The sequence below is a fragment of the Enoplosus armatus genome, chromosome 9, assembly GCF_043641665.1.
Source record: "Enoplosus armatus isolate fEnoArm2 chromosome 9, fEnoArm2.hap1, whole genome shotgun sequence".
NCBI lineage: Eukaryota > Metazoa > Chordata > Actinopteri > Centrarchiformes > Enoplosidae > Enoplosus > Enoplosus armatus.
This window is the reverse complement of record NC_092188.1, coordinates 12956196-12975685: the sequence shown is the minus strand read 5'-3', so window position 1 is coordinate 12975685 and position 19490 is coordinate 12956196. Positions and strand designations below refer to the sequence as shown.

Genomic DNA, 19490 nt, shown 5'->3' with positions numbered 1-19490 from the left:
CAGTATTAATCATCTTGCTATAAATGTCTGTAGTTTGTGAGCGTCATCTCAAATGTCGTATATTTTTGACGGTTGTAGTGAGTAGGAGAATCTGTTTTGTAGCAAAGGTATGGGCTATTAACCATTTCAATGACACTTTAGGTCACATATTAGTTTACTTTTTGTGAACTTCAGACACGCAGTAACTGAACGCTTTGTTTTTCTTTAGAGCCTTGATAATTTGCCTTTTGAGAAATTAGAGTTAAGTTGTTGAAGGGAACAGGTGGCCTTGTGTTAAGAGTGGTGATATAATGCCGGGTGCAATATCCTCCTTATTGAGGAGACAGTTTGGGCCTACGTGGACAGAAGATGCACTTTATTGTGAAGGGAGTGTTTCAGTTGAGAACAGGTATTAAGGTGCTTGCAATAGATATCACTTGTGAATGTCATTCCGAAAACAGCTTATTGTTATCTGTTCATCATTGTTCCTCTATTTATCACCCATTGAATCAAAACTAGCTTTTGGTTCAAGTGTAGCAAGACATTAATGTTGCAGTGAACTAAAATAGGTCACTTCATGATGATTAGAGAGTGAGTTTTCAGATTGTTTTCTGAATAAATATGATGTATTCTAAAAAGTGTCTTTTCTCTTATTTGATGCTCAGCAACAAAACAATTAAATAATTAGGGATGCCACGTAATCACAACGTCCCTGGTTCAAATCTAGCGGGGAGGTTTGTCGCATGTCACCCCACTTCCTTACATTTCCTGTCTGATTCTTCACTGTACCACATCAAGTAGGGTTGGATGATATGACAGAAATGTCACTGTGATTAAGTATTTTTCCACAAAATGTACTATATCACAACATATATCAGTATCATGACATAAAATTACATACACCATGATTGAGGATTTTATACATATCACCCACCCCTACTTTCAAATAAAGGAAAAATGCATGAAAATAATAATCAGGCATTTGAAAAATTCACATTTTACTTGAAAATATAAAAAATTACAACTAAATATTGACGGTTACATTAACAATGCTCCCCAATAAAGCACATAAACAGAATGTACTACTACATATTCATATGTAATAATGCAATGATACAAGGCAGGACTCACAAAGGAAAAACCTGACAGAAATCATTACTTTACTTCCTGCAGCGATGACAGTAGCCGTCTCTCTGAGCACAACACAGATGTGATGGTACAGTCCCAGTAAACCGTGGCCATCCCTCTGTAGTCTTTTTGTTTTTTTAATCTGCCACATCTTGGATTCAGTCCGAGTCTCCCTCCTCCACTCCGACTGCTCCCACCACTCCTGCCAACTCCTCCTCACTGCCGCGGAGACGATCCCCTGGGCACACACAAATAGTCCGGGTCAATCTGATACATTCGTTCACTTCAATCACTAGTTAAATGTATGTGTAGATCCTGCATATTGACCATAACTCGGGTTTTATTTAGGTTGAGTGGATAACATGCACCATTGACACCCTGTAAACAAGCATCCCTGTTGTCCCAGCAATAGAGAGTACACTCTGCTTACAGGCTGCACAGTCACTTCTAATGCAGAGCAAAACAAACAAAGTTGTTTACAGTAATAGTAAATACCACCCACTGCCATGTTTTAATTTACATCAAAGTGTAGCTGTAGGGCTGTCTGAGTTTGCACAGAAGGCTAAAACCGAATTGAAAGGAGTGACTGTTTGTTTATGTTTACAAGCCACTTTAAACTGTAACATGTTAACATGACCTGTGATCTCAATGGCAATGAGGGCAACTAGTAATCACTGTCACTCGGGAAAACCTTTACAGTTTAACCTGTTTTGTTCTCCATGAAGGCTCATGCCTATTTTTAGAGTGTGGATCACACATCAGTGGAGGAATCATACCACTGATGTTATCAGATGGCTTCAAGCCTCTGTGGAGTCTGGAAGCCACAAAGCAATTAGCCTAATAATTCACGTCTAGCTCAGACATGCTTGTCTCTGTGGTGTCAGGAAAATTCAGTGATAAAATGCAAAAACAAGAAATAGGAAATACTAACGGATGAGCTCAGCGATGGCTCTCTGTGTTCTCCTCTCCAACTTCTCCAGTTTCTTTGCCACATCACGCTTCAGATCCCTAAATTCAGAATCACGATATCAGTAATTAATTATCTTTAATTATACCAAGGTTTTATGTACTGTACAGGGTGAAAGATCATTTCCAAAAAGGTCTTACCAGTCTGGTTTTCTTGGGGCGAGGTTGGCCAAATCCTGAGGAAAGAAAACAGCTGTATGTGAGAACTACAACTACTATCTTCAACAAAGGAAATCACATCTAGACAGAAAAGAGTACTCACCACTTCTTCAATGATGGGCTCTGGATTAGCTGCCTCTAACTGGTCTTTTACTTTATCCTCCACTGCAAACAAAGAATATTTTCCATCAGCCATAAATGATATGTGATATGCAATACTCAAGTAGCTGACCATGTGCTATGACCTTCCTAGAGGCAATGTAATGACAGCACTCCAACAGAAAAGGCGCTATAACATGAAAACCATCTGAGTTAATGTTTTATGAAGCTCGTCTATATTTGAAGAGTTCTCACCAGATGCAGGTTTGGCTTTGGGCACCTGCCTCTCCTTCAGCTCTTCATCCTCTGGGGTGTAGTTCCTCAGCTTCAGCTCTCTGGGGTCAGAAACACAGAGTAATGTGAGTCTACTTCTAGTGGTGGGACTGATAAGAGAATACAGAAATGCTGAACGCTACATTATGAGTCAACAATACTCCCTCCACACTCTTGTGACAGTCCAGGAGGTGGCGGTGTAGGCAAATATATTCCACCAGAGATTAAGGAGCGTAAAAGACCATCTGCAAACCCGACACAGCTGCACATCTAATGTCTAGAGAGGGTTGGGTATAATGTCCCTCTTTATTCCTATGAACACGTCTGATTAACATGTTCCACCTGCCCCTGGGCACGGACTTGAGGGGAGCAGCAAACAGCTGAGGAATTCTTTGCTTGCTGTTGATTTACACAGTCTTTCATCACATCTCTATACAGAGGAATTCTTGGCAAGCTTTGCTGACATCTCTGCAGATTATACAGAAAGCACAGAGGCAGAGGTAAACTATTGTCTAGCATGGACCAAGAGAGTTATCAGCTGTTGTGAGCTTAACATGGATTTGTGATGAAGCTCCAGAGGGTGCACTCTTGATACATTCATCACACCCCTGCTGCCAACAGACAGACCGATGCCTTGTATGGGTATGGGCAGGAATGCTAGTCATGTTCTGCCTTTGGCTAACTGAGGTCCACTCCAAGTTCACACATCTCAATCTATGCCTCCTGAATCTCTCCTGAAGCGGCTGTCTCAGCAGAGGAAAATGTCCTTCTATCCATCCCATCCTTAAATTGAATTCTAATGCCACTCATATTGCCCATGGAAATGTCTGCCATCTAATTTATGGATGGCCCTACAAAGCGTATGACAATATCTACTGCAGTCACAATTAATCAAATAAAAACACTTTATTGCATTCATTTGAAGTGAAACGAAATCTTCTGTAATATAAATATGACATGAACTGAAACACTAACTATAATAAAATGAATCAAATAAACAGACCGATACATCAATGGTTCTCAAAAGAGGCCAACAAAATTAAATCAACCAAAGCTTCACAGTCAGCAAGTCACACCAAGTTTCTCAGCGTGGAGTTTGGAGTAGCCAGAGGGCACCTGTCCAGGACGAATTACAGGCCACCATTCATCAGCCTTCAATAGATCATATTGTGATGAAATAAAAACAAATTCCCATTATTCATCTTTTGTACAAATTGATATTTTGGTCTAAAGATGGTCCTCTGGGGAACACGTTTTGGTGGAAACCCCATAATAATGTGTTCATTAGATTAGAACAAAAGATCAGGAGGTCACCAACATCATTGGGAATCATCCTCTGTCAGATACTGAAAAACATTGCCGTCTGAAGTCCCACCACTAGCAAGACAAAAAGACAGGACAAACAGACTGTACATGTACATTTTCTGCCTTCAATGTTTTTTCCTTAACTGTCTGTTAGTTTGATGCGTCCAAACCTTTAGAGTGTGTTTACACATTACCACTTCAAGCACACTGTGGCATCAAAGACAGCCAATGATAAATTCAGAGCACTGACCCAGGTGTGGCCTTCTCAAAATGTTTAGAGAGATCTGTGGTGGAGGAGGAGGTGCAGCAGCTGAGTGTTCAAATGTTTACACTGATATCAAGCAACCTGCACCATTCACCAGGTCAAAAATACCTCCAGACAACCATCAGCCTTTTCATTTACACATGGGGGATTGTTAAAGCTAACATGCAATTTGTCAATATTTTAGAGGCTTTTGAACTTCCTTGAGTCTTATTTGCCATTTCCACTAAGTCTACTTACCTATCTGCCCATCTTAAAAGGAAAACAGCACTCTAACAACACCTAACAAGATGTAAGAAGCTGCATGGTGTGGTTTGTGCCTTTTGTGGAATAGGCTTGGAGGAATGTTGTATGATAACACACAGGGAGTTTTACTGTTTTGACATCTAAAACTTGTGGATCATTCATTTGAATAGCAATAACTTTACTAACATGCTGATTGTTGTGTTCTTTGATGCCTTGGTTTGGCAATTTGATCTCCCATGAAACTTTAATACCAATCACAAGATACATTACACTCACACTCTGCTACACGTGTGTCTTGACTTAGCAAAACACAGACGAAAAAAAAGACCAAAGTACCCAGAGTACTTTTCTCTTCACTGACAAATGTCTAAATTAGGCCTTTAAAATTCTGCAGCTATTTTCATTCTCATGAGAGAGATCTGTCCTGTTGGACTGGCGGAAACACAGGGGCACTCCCTCAGTGTCGTCAGTGCACAGTCATTAAATATAAACAATGGAAAAAGGGTCCTGTAGGACAGGAAAGATGGCTGCTCCTTCCTACCAAATAACACACAAAGTGGAGTACGCTGCAGGATATTTGAGCACCTAATAGCACCAGGCTATGATCCAACCCAGTGTAAACACTCACGACCTGCACTGAGACATGCACCGTGTTACAAGACGATGGTGTTCAGATAAAGGACAGATAAATGCTCTGATGATGTACTTCCATATCAGTTTCAGTTCCGTTTGTGCAGCTTAAAAAGCCTCAGCTAAAGGGGCGAGCAACAGTGAGCAATGGCTGAAGAAATCATGACAAGCTTTTATGAAAAATATTATTAAAATAAATAAATAATATCCATTCATGTGTGTGGTGTGATGAACCAACCTGTGATGCTCTTCAGTAGTCTCCCCTAATGACGCTTTTTTCTTCTCTGGCTCCCCATCCTCTTCTCGCCCCTGATAAAATATCATCACGCCATCATTAAAATAACATGAATTTACCATTCAGAATTTTCTAGTAAAAACACCACTCTTCAGTCGATGGACTGGTCAGAATTAGCACAGACTAATATTGTGTTCTGCCATAAATAATTACTTAATTATTAAATAAATACTGACAATGACAAGAGACATTTCAGAACTCTTGCACAGTAAAGATTTAAACATTAGGATAACATTTGCATAGGAAAATTAATTAATACATTTTGAGAACTGGGTCTAATAAATTGCTCCAGTACTAGCTGTTTCAACAAAGAAGCTAACATGGTACTTGACCACAGCATTTCAGACTATGGCCTACCCTAAACTGTCCACATATAAACAACGAGGGAAACATATCATGAAATAGGCTTGCAGAAATGCAGAAAAAAAATAATATTGACCCCAAGTGAAAAGTGGTAACAAAGGATATCGAACCCCTCCCATCTAGCATTTTCCTGAAGAGGCTTCCTGTCCACCTGCTAGAACAATTCAGGGGACTGACTCACACTTAAGTTCAGCACAAAAGGAAAACGACCCAAGGCTTCGGGAATGTCAACAATCGTTTATCAAACCTTGCTAGCCAAGCCAGTAGGCCTCTGTTCAACAAGAGCTTAGTGCAACACATTCTGATCTAACTGCCAAAAACAGTGGCTCGCACATTGAACAGGGTTTCCTGTTGCAAGAAGAATTCATATCCTATCATATGAAGGATTGTCAAAGTGGAGAAGAATAACAGTGTAATGTTTAAATGTTTCAACACAAACAGCCACCCTACTGAGGAACAGTTGAAACTCTGGTGCAACAACTCTGTCCAGCAGAATATGTGGGTCAAGACAGGTGTGTGTTGATATGACATTTTGATAGTACAGTTATCATGGGCAAAGCTAGCTCAGCATACAATGACATCTTGATAATAACTGATAACATAAAACTCTCAAATATTTCTTACACACCTTCAATTTTACAATACAGTGTGTGGTGGTGGCCACAGAGATGTGCTGTTATTTTGTTGTGCTGCTACTTTAAAACATTTTTTCACAGATTCTAATAGTTTTTCATCTGCACATTTCATGCAACTGAGGCGTCTCCATACTTAATTCAAATCCCCTTTTACTGCAGTTAAAGTTCAGTTTTCTGTTCTGTCTTTTGACTAAGGTTTCTCCACCTTCCATCATAACAAGTGTGTTTGTACTGACCACAGTGTCCAATTTACAACTGTATGGCAGAGGAGGGTCTTTCTGTCATGTTCATTGTTGGCTGCTGAGAAACTAAAACTATCCTAAAACTAACCTATGACTAATTGTTACATCAATCCTTCTCCTGTCAACAATTCAGTGATAAATGGCTGTAAAAAATGTTGATGATGGTCGTTTTCCTCTCTTTCAAAGAGCTGAACACAAATAGATAAAATCAGACCTGGTTCACTCACACTGTGGCACTGATGTCAAATGTATCACCTCTTCCACAACTGTAGTCAGGCTGGAGGGCAGAATTTTTAGTGAAAAATGAAAAAATATTTATTCTTTCTAGTTAGTTATTGTTCTCTTCAACTTAAGAAATGTTGATGATCAAAAAGTTGACGAACGTCCCACCATGGTTGGGCTTGGGCAAAAAACAGCCGTATTTAATGCAATACATTTGTGAAAAAAGTTGCAAAATAAATGTTATATTCTTCAACTAATTTCCCAATCTGAAAAACATCTCTCTGTGGTCCATGATCTTCCGAGACCTTTACAACCAGTGCCGTTACTATATATCAGGTCTATATCAGAGAAGCTGCGCTTTTACACTGAACAAGAGACACTTTTTCTGTTAAAAATCAAATGATCCCTATCACCGTGAGAGAGCAGAGATCCTTCCATAAAGACAGTGTCAGAGCAAGAAGTTGAGAGGCTTGTTTGAAAATGTAACCACGATCTCTCATGTATTCTTATTATCTAAGATTTAATTAAGATATTAACTTTGATACACGACTAGAGGTTAAATTACTTATTGTCTCTTAGAAAGAAGTCCACAGAAGTTAGCTTCAGAAATTAGTTGCACAGGCAAACCAGATACACTTTAACTACAAAAGCACTGTAACAAGTAAATATTGAACTTAACTACATCTGAATTAATTATCGAAGCATACATCCTCTCAAAACACAGCAACAAAGCCACGAACCAAGTTTATGACTGACTTGCTAACTAGGTTACATGAATGTGCTAAGGTTAGCTACAAGCTAAGTCGGCTAACGTTACCTCACTATCAAAATGAAGCGTTTCCTACTGGCTATGTTGCATTTATCAGAAACCAGGCATCACCAGACAAGACACTTACATGAAGTTGTTTATCTCTTAGTGCTTTTAGCCTCTCTTTTCTCTTCAGGGCCTGCTCCTGTAGGGACCCAACATTTTTCTCCATGTTTATCTCCACACGCCGCTCAATTCCCTCTGAAATCCATTGACGGTTCTGACCGAGGAGATAAAAACGACCGTCGAGCACATCGATTGCAGCGGCCTGTTTCCTGGTCATGTGATATTATTATTATGTTGACACATTTCTTCAAAAGCAGTAATTAGATTGATTAAATTTGAAGCATTATTATTTAAAAATCGAATACCTACTTAGAATAATGAGATTTTCCTAATTTTAAACAGACAAGCTTATGTTTGAGTCTATGTTGGATGTTTTGGCACATGGAGCAGCTAATATTGAATTGATTTGACTTTCAGTAGCTTATAGGCTATTTTTGAATAGCATATTTAAACATACTTATGGATTATTAACAGACCTTTACATTAAGAGGTCAGACTGGTCCACTGTCCCATCTGTTGATGGTCACACTGTCAAGTCCTGATTAGGAATGTAGGCCATTGCCATGGTAATACAGCTGCCTCAAGCTTCACTGTGTCCATCTTTACCAATGACCAACATTAATGTGTGACAACTCAAACCTGGTTGTGTTAAAGATGCTAACAAAGTCATGAAGATCATAGCACTAAAAGGATAATACTAATAAATCAATAAATTACCCATTTACCCATCAACAGACAGAACTCCTGTCATAGATGACATATATAGCCTACCGTGGCATATAGGAAAAAGTTATCTACACTGACACACCACTTGTCTGGAGAAAAAGCTAATTTTCTTTAGTACAATTTTGAGCAACAGACACTTTACAAGTTTTTCATACAAAAAACACACGTTACACATACGATAAACCTGTAAAATATGATGCTTTGTTACCCAACTGCATGCAATAGTTGGGCCCAGAAACCTGACTTCTCTTGCAATAAGTGTCTGTTTTTTATATAATTTATCTAAATCAAATACAACTCTTCATTCTCAGCATGTGCGTCTTATTCAAGAATAATAATGTTTTTGTTTCAGAGAATTGAATTTTCAGAGAATCCTGAATTAACAGGAATATAATGAAAATATGTGCAATCATTATTTATTAGAGCCTATTAAGGCACCAGGAACCATCACAAGTTGCTGTTGGAGCCTGAAGTTCAATTGTATGTTTTCATGTTATCAGTGCTGAATGCTTCATGTGACAGCTTCATCCCCAGTCTACAGAAATCGCACAACAAAGGCTTTTTATTCAGAAAACTATGATCACTTGCACATAAACGGTCATAGGCTGCCTAGTCTGCCCCTAAACGCTGCAGCATTTATGCTTTATACTTTCTTTATGTAGCCTATATCTTTTATTTCTTTTTTAAAATTAATTTAAACCCAATCTTTGTCAATGCATGTGGCTGGACTAGCTTTCCTTAATCAGTTAGGGGAGTAGCCTACTGGATGAGGCTGTATCTGTATGTTTACGTGTGTGTGTGTGTGTGTGTGTGTGTGTCTTTAAGAATATCAGCCTACCTGTGAGCATGATCTACAGGCAACTCTTCACTGTACGTCTTGTTAACAGAGTCAGACAGTAGTTGATGGTAATTTGCTCCTGCTCATCACACATAACACAGGACTGGACACCTCCACTGACAGCAGCGCAGTCATTTCTTGGTGTTGAGCGGATGGCATCTGTCGCTTCCGTGGGAACTCTCTCCAATAGGAATCATACAGCCACAAGCTCGCTTTAAACGCGGACATGGGTGTTTCTCCAGACATGCATTTCCACGCATTTTTGTTCCTGGTTTTACAGTTTCGACAGTGATCGCACCGTGGCCACATTCACGCCGTCATGTTTTGCTTTTTCAAGCCACTCAGATAACTTTGCGTGTCGCCACCGAAAGCACTTTTGCGTGGATTATTGTGCCTGGGTTTGCAGGCATGGTTCACAGGAGCTTGTCGTGTCCCGCTGCCTTTAGGAAACAACTTCAAACAGCCCTGGCTTTGACCATGCTCACCAGTTTCATGATTTATTAAAGGAAAAAGGGAGATAATGAGCAACCATAAGGGCGGCGGGATGGCATCGAAGGAGCGGCTGTATGAGCTGTGGATGTTCTATTACACAAAGGTGAGTGCAAGTGCGGAAGACCTGACGGTGACACCTGTTGTTGCAGCAGCTCCTCAGCCTGAAGTTTCTAACATGATAAACACATGATCATGGTGTGTGTGATCTGTGCTGCAGCCCTGTAGTGTTTCCTGTCTCTGTCGTCTGTTGGAAATGGTTAGGCTACATGAGGAAGTCGCCTATTTTGTGCCTGTTTGTGCAGTGGCTGTTTATTTACCTAGTGGTGGAGGATGCCCTGCGCGTACTAGAGAAAGATATCATGTCATATCGTATCACTGAGCCATTGGAGTTATTGAAAGCACTGAGTAATAATGGTAATTGAGGCAGATTAACCCACTTAATGAAGTGTGCTGGATTCTGTACCTGCGATGCAGGTGTCGCTGAGGCTACTTCCTGTTCCTGTTCCTCCCTGGCTCTCTTCCTCAGTCACATTTTAAACCACGATGGGATTAATGTTGTCATAGAGCCTGTTGTATTGTTCTCCTGGAACATATGTTTTTTGACCTGATGCCAGCAGCACAATGCCTATTACTCCATAGTTCAAATATTAAATAAGAAACGATATTGGTGTGAAAACCTAAACTAATTTGGCACTATCCTAAATTGAGAATCACATTGTTTCATGTGGTATTTTGGTCTCATATGTTGCTCCCCCTGTGGGTGTGACTGCAGCTCCTTCCTGAGGTTGTTCATTAACAATATTGAGTGCAGATGCTTTGCCACGCTTTGCAATATCTTATTATAATAAGTAATAATAATCAAAACAAAATGAATAGCAAAAAAATATTGTCCATGCCTTCATGTCATGTCCCCTCTTGAAAGAGACAGTAAGTTTGGCTGTGAATAAATTACATATTACTATTTTATGTGTTTGCAATCTGCTTCCATGCCTGAGGACAGAGAAAACAAGACGAGACTTCTTTCCAAGTTTGCATGCACTTTATGTTGGGGCATAAGATTCCTCTCCTATTATCACAGTGGATCTAAAGGGCTGGTTTCTTGACAAGGTTATGGACCTTTTTCATTATATGTCTCTTGAATTTTGTTTTGATTTAGGACTAGGCTTAATCCCAACCTGGGAAACCAGGCAAATGCTTTAAACAGTGCAGAAGTCAACGCTAGAATAACTGCAAAAATGTGCATCTGTGACACAAGTGAACAAGAAGTGTATCGCCTCTTACAACATTTATTATCAAAGTAGTTATTGTGGTCACTTTGGGCACATCCCAAGAGGAAGTGTGCTCCTAATCTGCCCTGTTACTTGTCCTCTGGGCTGCAGCTGTATGTATGACTGTATATTTACTGAACTTTCCTGCTTATGTGACTTTAACGACTTGTCTTTAACAAACAAAACAAGTTGGAGGCGCTGTGACGGAGTCATTAAGTCATTTGTGTGTGTGTGTGTGTGTGTGTGTGTGTGTGTGTGCCCTGAATCTGACAGTGACAGCTGTCTAGCATCTCCATGTGCGAGACCACTTCCTTATAAAGCTGTAAGGTTAAAGGAACAGACGTTATAATGGTCACTCTCTTTTTCTTTTTTCTTTTTCTTTTTACACATTTCTCACCGGATAGTGACACATAGATTTCCAAGTTTTCTTGGAAGTAGAATTTGCATGTGTGCGCAAATGACCTGCCCGTATTGCCAAGTTGCGATGAAGTATGGCTGAGGAAAGGGATTTAATTGAGCCCAGTATTAAACATCAGCACCTTATGTGACTCAGAGGGACACAACAGGCTGCTGAAAGGCGGCAGAACCACTTCAGGGAACAATCACTTGCCTCTCCTATGGACATCAACATGCCACTTTATGTGATGCTTTTGTTTTCTGCCTGTTAGTCAAGTTGGCACAGACAATATCTTTTTTTTTTCTGGCTCAGACTCACAGTCCTTGTTTTCTGATTCGTCACACATCAAGGTTTGACTATTGCAAAAGAGTCAAACAGGACAAGAGACCTGCGCTCTATTTAATAGGCTTCTTGTTAGTCCTGTAAACAAGCCTTAACTTATGTGGCAAGTGGCAATGGCCTAAAACTCTCCGTTCGAGAGACAACAAACACACCCAGGCAGCTGTCTTTATACCCTGTAAACCCTGTGTATCTGAATTTAAGTCAGTAAATGTTTCAGCCTTGTGTGTCTCCGTTGAGTTTCCTCAGATGTTTTTATATATTTGTTTCAGGCTTTTTTCAATCAGCCTCTAAACGTATGTATTAGATTATGGCAGTTCACTGTATATAATACAGCTGTGATGAATCCTAACAATTGATTCGACAATTGAAACGTGTTGAGTACATACCGCCATCGTTCTGTATCTGCAAAGCTTGCTCAGGCTTGTCGTGATAAAGGAGCTCTGCTTCCTCCGATTGTGCAAGAAATCACACGCCCCTTGCAAGGCTTTCAGATCAGCTGAGGTTCAGGACTGATGTGAAACTTTGAAAACTCATTGTGATATCAAAGTGTCAAAATGAGGCATTTTCTGTATAAATGACCAAACAAACAGGCAGACAAATGTTAGATCAATTGATGATTTTCTGAATAACAGCAAGTTATAGACCAGAGGATTGAGGCTTTGCTACAGTCAGAGACATTATGTCACCATACATGCATTTATTTCATCACGTAGATCTATAAACACCTGTATTGACAATGTTTTTTCACTGAATGCTTCTTGGTTATCAGGCTTTTACAGTTGTAAATGTGTTGAGAGCATGTTTAGCCGGGCGATGCTCAGCACAAATCAAGACCTTCATACAAAGAGCAGAACTCGTCCGTCTCTTTCATCTGCAGGAGTTAAGAACCATCTCACTGGCACAATTTCAGAGCTCCATATCTCATATCTGAGAATGCTTTTCAGACCATCATGAAATAATGCCCATGCCTGACAGATATGGACATACACGGAGGAGTCTGATATAATCACAGAGGGAGTAACACAACTTGTCAGATCGTGTCTGAAGACACCCAGAAGGGTATTGTTTTTGGATGTGCTTGTTCTTTTCCCCAAGTCATAATACAGTAATACTTTTAGACTGTACTTTGACAACAGGGTAATCAGTTTTGTTTGGTTTCATTACATGCCTGTTGCTGGGCTGCAACTAATAGTTGTTGCTGACAACATCAGTTGTTGCTGATGAATTTCGCAATTAATTAATTGGTAATTTAGATCAAAACTGTGACCAATTTAGTGACATAAAGTGTTGACAAGTTACCAGATCCCAAAAGTTAAGTCTTCATGTTGCCTGTTTTGTCCCAAAACAGCTCAAATTAAATTTATTTAGGACAAATCAGAAAAACAATCAAACCCTCATATTTGAGAAACAGGAAATATTTGGTATTTTAACAGGATAAATTATTAATAATATAGTGTTGAAATAGTCATAGTCAATCAATTCACAACTTTCCACAACTTTTAAATATGCAGGAACTCAGGGATGCAGCGAGAAAGCGTTGTGCAGTGAGCTCATGTGGTCAGCACAGTGTCGACTGACCTAAGGCACGCTACACTACAGCCCTTCTACATGTTTCTGGATGAAAGTGAGTAAACAACAGCGTGGATACAATGAGCTGTCAGGCTGGCAGAGAAATAGTGTGTGATTATCCCGTGGTCATTAGCTTGAGAGGCTGTTGGAGGGACTAATTAAAGCCTTTAGTGGTAGAAAAGGACCACAGTGACAACCTGACTGCCACCCATCGACACAGCTGTGAAACCACCTCTGCTCACTATGAAGAGAGAACAAGTCACATTTCCTGGCTGTAGTCGCCACGCCGTCAGTCACCCTGCTGTGTATCTGTCTCAGTTACTGACCATGGTATGATTAACGTCAATGCACTGAGACATGCAACAACAGCAGCCATCTCTGTAGCTCACTATATCCTATGTCCTCACTATGTCCTGTGAGCCCTAGGATTGAATACCCTTGTGTGCCCTGATCTCCCCTGTTTGCCAACAGAATGGGCCAACCAGGAAAATCAAAGTGCTCTTTGCTTTCACTTGTGCAGGAAGCTGGAGCGAAGCAGAATGCCAAGCAGCAGAGAGCAGCACAGCTGCTTGGCCATGTGCAGAGAAAACAGAGACATGACACAGTTTATAGGGGTCTGTACCACATGGTTGGTTTGTGACATCTGTTCTTATAGTTCTTATAGTCTTTAATTTGCCTTTTTTTATTTTGCAAACACACATTGAACAAATCCTTGAGCTGGTTTCTGTGGGCAATGTTGAGAGAAAGAAATTGATTGAACTGAAAGTAAATGGTTTGTATATCTTGGTGTTAATCAATAGTAATTTTGTAAGGGATAATTTGTAAGAATTGTGCAGACATAAAGCAGGTCTGTACAAGGTGTCTGAACCAATTGAACCAATTTTGCTGCAGATAACCTTAATGTATTTCCTCTGGTTTTACTTCTCATTAGCAAACCAGATTCACTTCCTATCTGTGATCTAATTTTTTTTAAATTATACACTAAACAATCTAGCTGTCGCAGTTACACCCAGCTTGAGTATGCCTAAACAACACGGCAAAGCATCTGCACTCGAAAGGGAACAGAGAAAATGATATGTCCTTCCCCATAAAAACTAAAAAGGCAAAGCTTACTTGCTATATTTAGTCACGCTCTGTTGAAAAATGAAGGATGTCGTCATGCTGAGTAGTAAACTCTTAAATTCCAAATTGCGTCACTTAATTAACCCCTGTTACTGCGTTTCCTTGTACATTGTGAATTCCAGTAGAATATTGATGACGAGTCCCATGCAGGGTATCATCATCGACAACACTGGATTATTAAGTGAACCTATTATTACATCCTCAGTAATGTTAGGGAGGGGTCAGTCATTCAGCCACTGTTTTCTTTGTTGGTAAATAAAGCAAAGCTGAATGGGTGTTGCAAATATGTTTCTGTTGCCTCTCCTACTCATGTCTCAAATACCTGATTGTCCAGATGTTGGAGGCTCACAACAATAGGTTAGTTGCAGTTTCCTGTTTTCACAGAGTGCATGCAGAAAGTTTACACGGTTCGTGTGATTAATGTCATTTTATTATCAGATTTTGTGTGTGAAGCTGTACAGTCACGGGGTAAAGACATATGAACTAAACTATCTGCAGCTGGAAATACAGTATTCCTCTGTTTGTGTTCTTACACAACTCAGCCAGCTGAAATTCAGTGTTTCTTCTGTACCATCTCTTGTTGCTGTGTTAAATTTAGAAAGCAAAAACACAGTTCCGGTGCTTCATTGTTGCTGTGGGACATTTTTATAGAGGCCTCCCTCATATCTGCTCACAAGCACTAGCAGTGGAACCAAAAGAGGAAGGGGTTTGATGAGGCCGAGTATGAAGGAAATAAACTTCGGTTAAAGTGACTTGTCATTTCCTGGTTGCTCGCTTGACGTTTGGAAGACAAGAGAGGAGCGAGTCAGACGCTGGTGCTGGTTAGGAGTGATGTGCAGCTGCTGAGCTGCCTGCTGAGGACCTGCACCGAAGGCTCATCTGAGACTGGGTTCGCAAGAACCTGGCACCCTGCTCAGCCACATACAATGAGAGATGGACTGGCTCATAAGTCAATGCCAATTGGTAATGTACTTTTACCATTAATGCAGCATTAGAAAGAACGTGGTTACACAGTGTTTCCACAGTTAACTGCATTAGATTTACATTTACATTTCTCTTTGAGACAATTAGCTACGCATTAGACATGCAACAAGCTCAAACATTAAGTCATTAGGTGTGCATGTTGGAGCTCTGTAGTTGAAGTTTTTGTCATGGTGCAGCTTTTAAAGTATCCTACATCAACTGGAGCTGCACACATTTGCTTGTTGGCTAAAAGGAAGTACCTGAGTGATTGTTATACCATGTGCTGTTTACGGTACTGTTATTTGTGTACAATGAGTCAGTCAGTCTGAAGCGACTCATGTCTTTCCTCACACTGCCTGCTCTACAGAGGCTGCCTCAGAACCCAGGAACAGTGACTACTTGCACAGTCAGCTAATCAAAATGTTCAGGTTGTTCCATCACATCAAGGAACATTTCTAGATGTCCTTGCGTTCTGTAATTAGATTTTAGAACACTGGGTTCCCACGAGCAGCACCACTTGTCTGAACCGTCAGGACTCGCTGATGATCATTCGGCTTTATATAAAATGAATGTATGTTTAAAAAAGATCAACAGAATTCAGTTTAAACAGTTGGCCTGTTTCTCTGGCTTATTTAGTCTATGTGAGATTGAGAGACTGATGTGAGGAGGGAAGAGTGGCAGGATACGTTGCACTGCAGGGGCTGATCAAAGCAGAGATAGCGACTGTTGTATGTAAACATCCTCGTACAATTGAAACCACCTTAAATGATATTATAAGGACGCAGTAATGCAGGAGTATCTCATGCTTGCGGTGAAAAGTTGTTATTGTATGTTAACTGCTGAGTTTACTGAATGTTTGGAACTTAATGACTGAAAAGGACTTAAAAGAAAAGAACGTGTTGATTATCTTTTTTGCTTTTAAACTCCCTGTTTTGAAAAAGGAAAGAATTGGTGTTGCATTGGTGGGGAAAGAATTGGTGTTGTTTTCCTCTCTGTGAGTGACATCTCTTTGCAACATCCTGTTACAAAAACAGGTCATATGGTTTAGTCAGTGCCATGTTTTCGGCCGCATTGTGTCACAGTTAAACACTCAACCTTTTTAGATGGTAGATCACAAACCAGAGAGCATATTCCACTGATATTACTTTTGTAAGCATGCACATTTTTCACATACGGCATTGTTTACGAACACTGCATATGCCTGCTGGCGACTGTATTGCCTCACATGTTCTCTCCTCTCTCCTGCAGAAAGATGTGAGCTATCTGCAGCAGTGGCTGGAGGCGTTTGTGGCGTCCTTCGAGAGGCTCATTGATGTGCAGTCACTGGAGCCTCGGAGGTGAGTGGTTGGTTATTTATTTTAAACAAACTACATAGCCAGAGGCTCCCACCGCTTTCCCCAAAGCAGGATGAACTTTGACCTTCTCTGGAGATACCATTTTGAAATGTTTATGTTATGTGTAAACGCAGCCCCTATTACTACGCCCTTTGCCTCTTTGCTACTGCCAACCCTCCCCTCTCTTCCCATCCTCCTCTCCCATCTCCCAGGCTGGAGGAGGGCGGCTCGGAGGTGCCCTTGCTCCCCAGGGAGGTCCTGGTGTTCCTCGGCACCCAGCTGTGGCAAAGTGCGGTGCACCTCTCCGGCGCCGCTGAGCACAACGGAAGCACCCCACACCCTCTGCTCCTCATCAAGTCCTTCATCATTGTCTGCAGGTGAGGGCCCGGCCTGCTGTGTACACGCTTCATTATCATGACCGTAAACATGTTGCGTAGTGGAACTGTTACCATGATAAGAGGCAGCAGACAATGATTTAGTACTGGTCATTTAACATTTCTTCCCTAGGGTGTGGTAGTACTACTTGTAGTAATAGAAATTAGGCTGTTGGATGTATTTTTTTTAGGGATAAAACAATATTCAGGCAGTTACCATAGCCTAAAAACATTTTTTAGTGTAATAATGTTTAATATAAATGTACCTGAGTTGATGTAATGTACGCAATGACGTATTTATTTCTTATCCCTTATCAATTTCCCTCCTAAATATGAAATCTGTACCAAGAACAAAAGAGGCAATGGTAATAAAGGGAACCAGATGAATTACAGCTTTTTAAATTTTTCCAGAAATTGCAATGCAGATTGTGCAAAGTGGCTGCAACTCAGTGGTTAGAAGGAAGTCGTCCCTTTACATTCTGTGCATTCACTACATTTGTGTCTTAGACGGCCGTATTTGGTAAGCATCAGGCAGATTGTCTTAACACTCAATTGCACGAGTTTCTCTCTACTCCTAGGAATATGGAGAACATCGACTCTGACAAGACCCCTGGTTTTGTTTTCGAAACCATCAAGCTTTTGAGTTTCTGTTTGGACCAGGTAAGGCCATTATAAAGTGAAGCTCAATCAGGACACAGATATCAGTAATTTATGGTGGGGCTTGGCTCCACTGCATGCTCAGTATATCATGCATGCTAAGAGTAACTGTGCAGAACTGTGATATACAGTAGGGAGACAGTGAACTTTATAGAGGGTGCATAATGTTTACAGTTTGTGACATCCTCACACAGAAGTAACAGAACTAGTTTACAGTGAAAAGAGAAGTGGGTGTGTAATGACCTTCTATTCACTGGAATGTGTTGTATTAGTTGTATGTTAAGTGATCGTCAAAAACAGGTGTATCTGTGCTGAGGATGACTTACAGATGAATGTGTGTCTAAACTTTAATTTTGTACATGTTGATCAGCTAAAGACGGGACAAGGGGAGCAGTCATCTCTGCAGCTGGTTGTGCAGTATGGACTCGTGCTGTGTGAGAGTCTGTTTGACCCTTATCAGACGTGGAGGAGACGCCTGGCAGGGTGAGTGTGTCCTGCTTCGCCCTGGAGATCGCCTGCGTGAATGTGTGGGAAGTGGAATTCAGGCACACAAAGGCTGAAAGACTACCTTATACATTTAACATGTTGCCCAACCTTTTGCGATGCATAACACCCTGCTTTGTTGTCCCTAAGCAGTTAAGTCAAGCTTCATTAGTGCTAGCAGTACTAGTGGCAGCCGTAGACTGACTAGGCGTGATGTGAGTCAGTGCGGTGACTGGTGGCTTTGTGTGTTGCAGGGAGGAGGTGAGCTTGCTGGAGAGGAACAAGTATAAGTTCTCCCCGCTGGCCTTGCCAGAGGAGCTGTCTGCTCTCTTCCACGGTGAGACACTCCCTTTCATTTGCTCTACCACTCTAAGACCTCACATACCACAAGAATCAAACTGTTACCGCCGCTGCCCAAACACAGCTTAGATCTGTCATCTTTAACTCGAATAACAGTGACCTTTCATTTTGTCCAAACACCATAGTAAATCATTCTTGTGTTCTTTCCTGTATTGAAAAATGACTGGTCAGTCCAGTCGCTCAGTATTTTAGGTTTTGGCAAAAAAAAACTTAATTATTCAGCATCTAATTATCAGGTTTCAATCACCAGAGTCCAAGCATTTCTAATTATAGAAGCGCCACTTGATCAGCGAGCACTAATCTATAAGCCATGTGGGAAATCTCAGCCTGGGCAAGTTTCAGTATGTCCAAATTTTAGGAGGATTATGCCGTAATAGCATGCTTTATGTTTAAACGTTAAGAGCTAATTGTGTAATACCTAGCCAATTTGACTTTATTATTGACGTAACTCTGAATGACAGAGGTGGCATGGCAGGGACATTTTTTGCTGAGCCATTTACCACATTTATTATCATTTGTTTTTAAATTTCATTTTCTGTACCCACTTATCGTGTTCATAGTGTCAGGGGGCTGGAGTCAGTCCCAGCATGCATTAGCAAAAGGGAAAAAACATACTAGAGAAGCTAAACAAACAAAACATTTTACTTTATTTGCATGCTATTTTGACGGCACTGTCAGTGATAGCTAGTCTCGCATAACATTGTTTCCTGACTTGAATATGTGTTCACAGAAAGTCTCAAGGAAAGCGAACAGATTCCAGAGCTCCTCACACTCAGGCTGGTTCATCTCCAGGGTGCTGTCATCAGTGGAGGAAAGGTCTGCTACCCTATCAGTCTCTCTTCATCAGCAGTCTGTGAAAACATTACAAGTTCAAAGTTAAACTTTTT

The 19490-nt window shown here is 40.6% G+C and overlaps 2 protein-coding genes across 2 annotated transcripts in view; one reads left to right on the top strand and one right to left on the bottom strand.

The window, feature by feature from the left end:
- Window positions 1–1019: 1019 nt before the first annotated feature.
- Window positions 1020–7795, bottom strand: ccdc12 (coiled-coil domain containing 12). The gene is made up of 7 exons (XM_070912357.1): window positions 7701–7795; window positions 5286–5356; window positions 2587–2666; window positions 2336–2397; window positions 2215–2249; window positions 2039–2115; window positions 1020–1345 (listed from the first exon to the last, which is right to left on the bottom strand). The coding sequence occupies exons 1-7, from the start codon at window positions 7782–7784 to the stop codon at window positions 1266–1268; spliced, it is 489 nt and encodes a 162-aa protein (XP_070768458.1). The 5' UTR covers window positions 7785–7795; the 3' UTR covers window positions 1020–1265.
- A 1967-nt stretch (window positions 7796–9762) lies between these two features.
- Window positions 9763–19490, top strand: part of nbeal2 (neurobeachin-like 2) — a 33308-nt gene continuing 23580 nt past the window's right edge. The window contains exons 1-7 of the mRNA XM_070911539.1: window positions 9763–9837; window positions 16644–16732; window positions 16942–17106; window positions 17682–17763; window positions 18131–18243; window positions 18498–18580; window positions 19334–19419. Of these exons, the coding sequence (XP_070767640.1) occupies window positions 9763–9837; window positions 16644–16732; window positions 16942–17106; window positions 17682–17763; window positions 18131–18243; window positions 18498–18580; window positions 19334–19419 (693 nt within the window). The remainder of the gene's footprint in view (window positions 9838–16643; window positions 16733–16941; window positions 17107–17681; window positions 17764–18130; window positions 18244–18497; window positions 18581–19333; window positions 19420–19490) is intronic.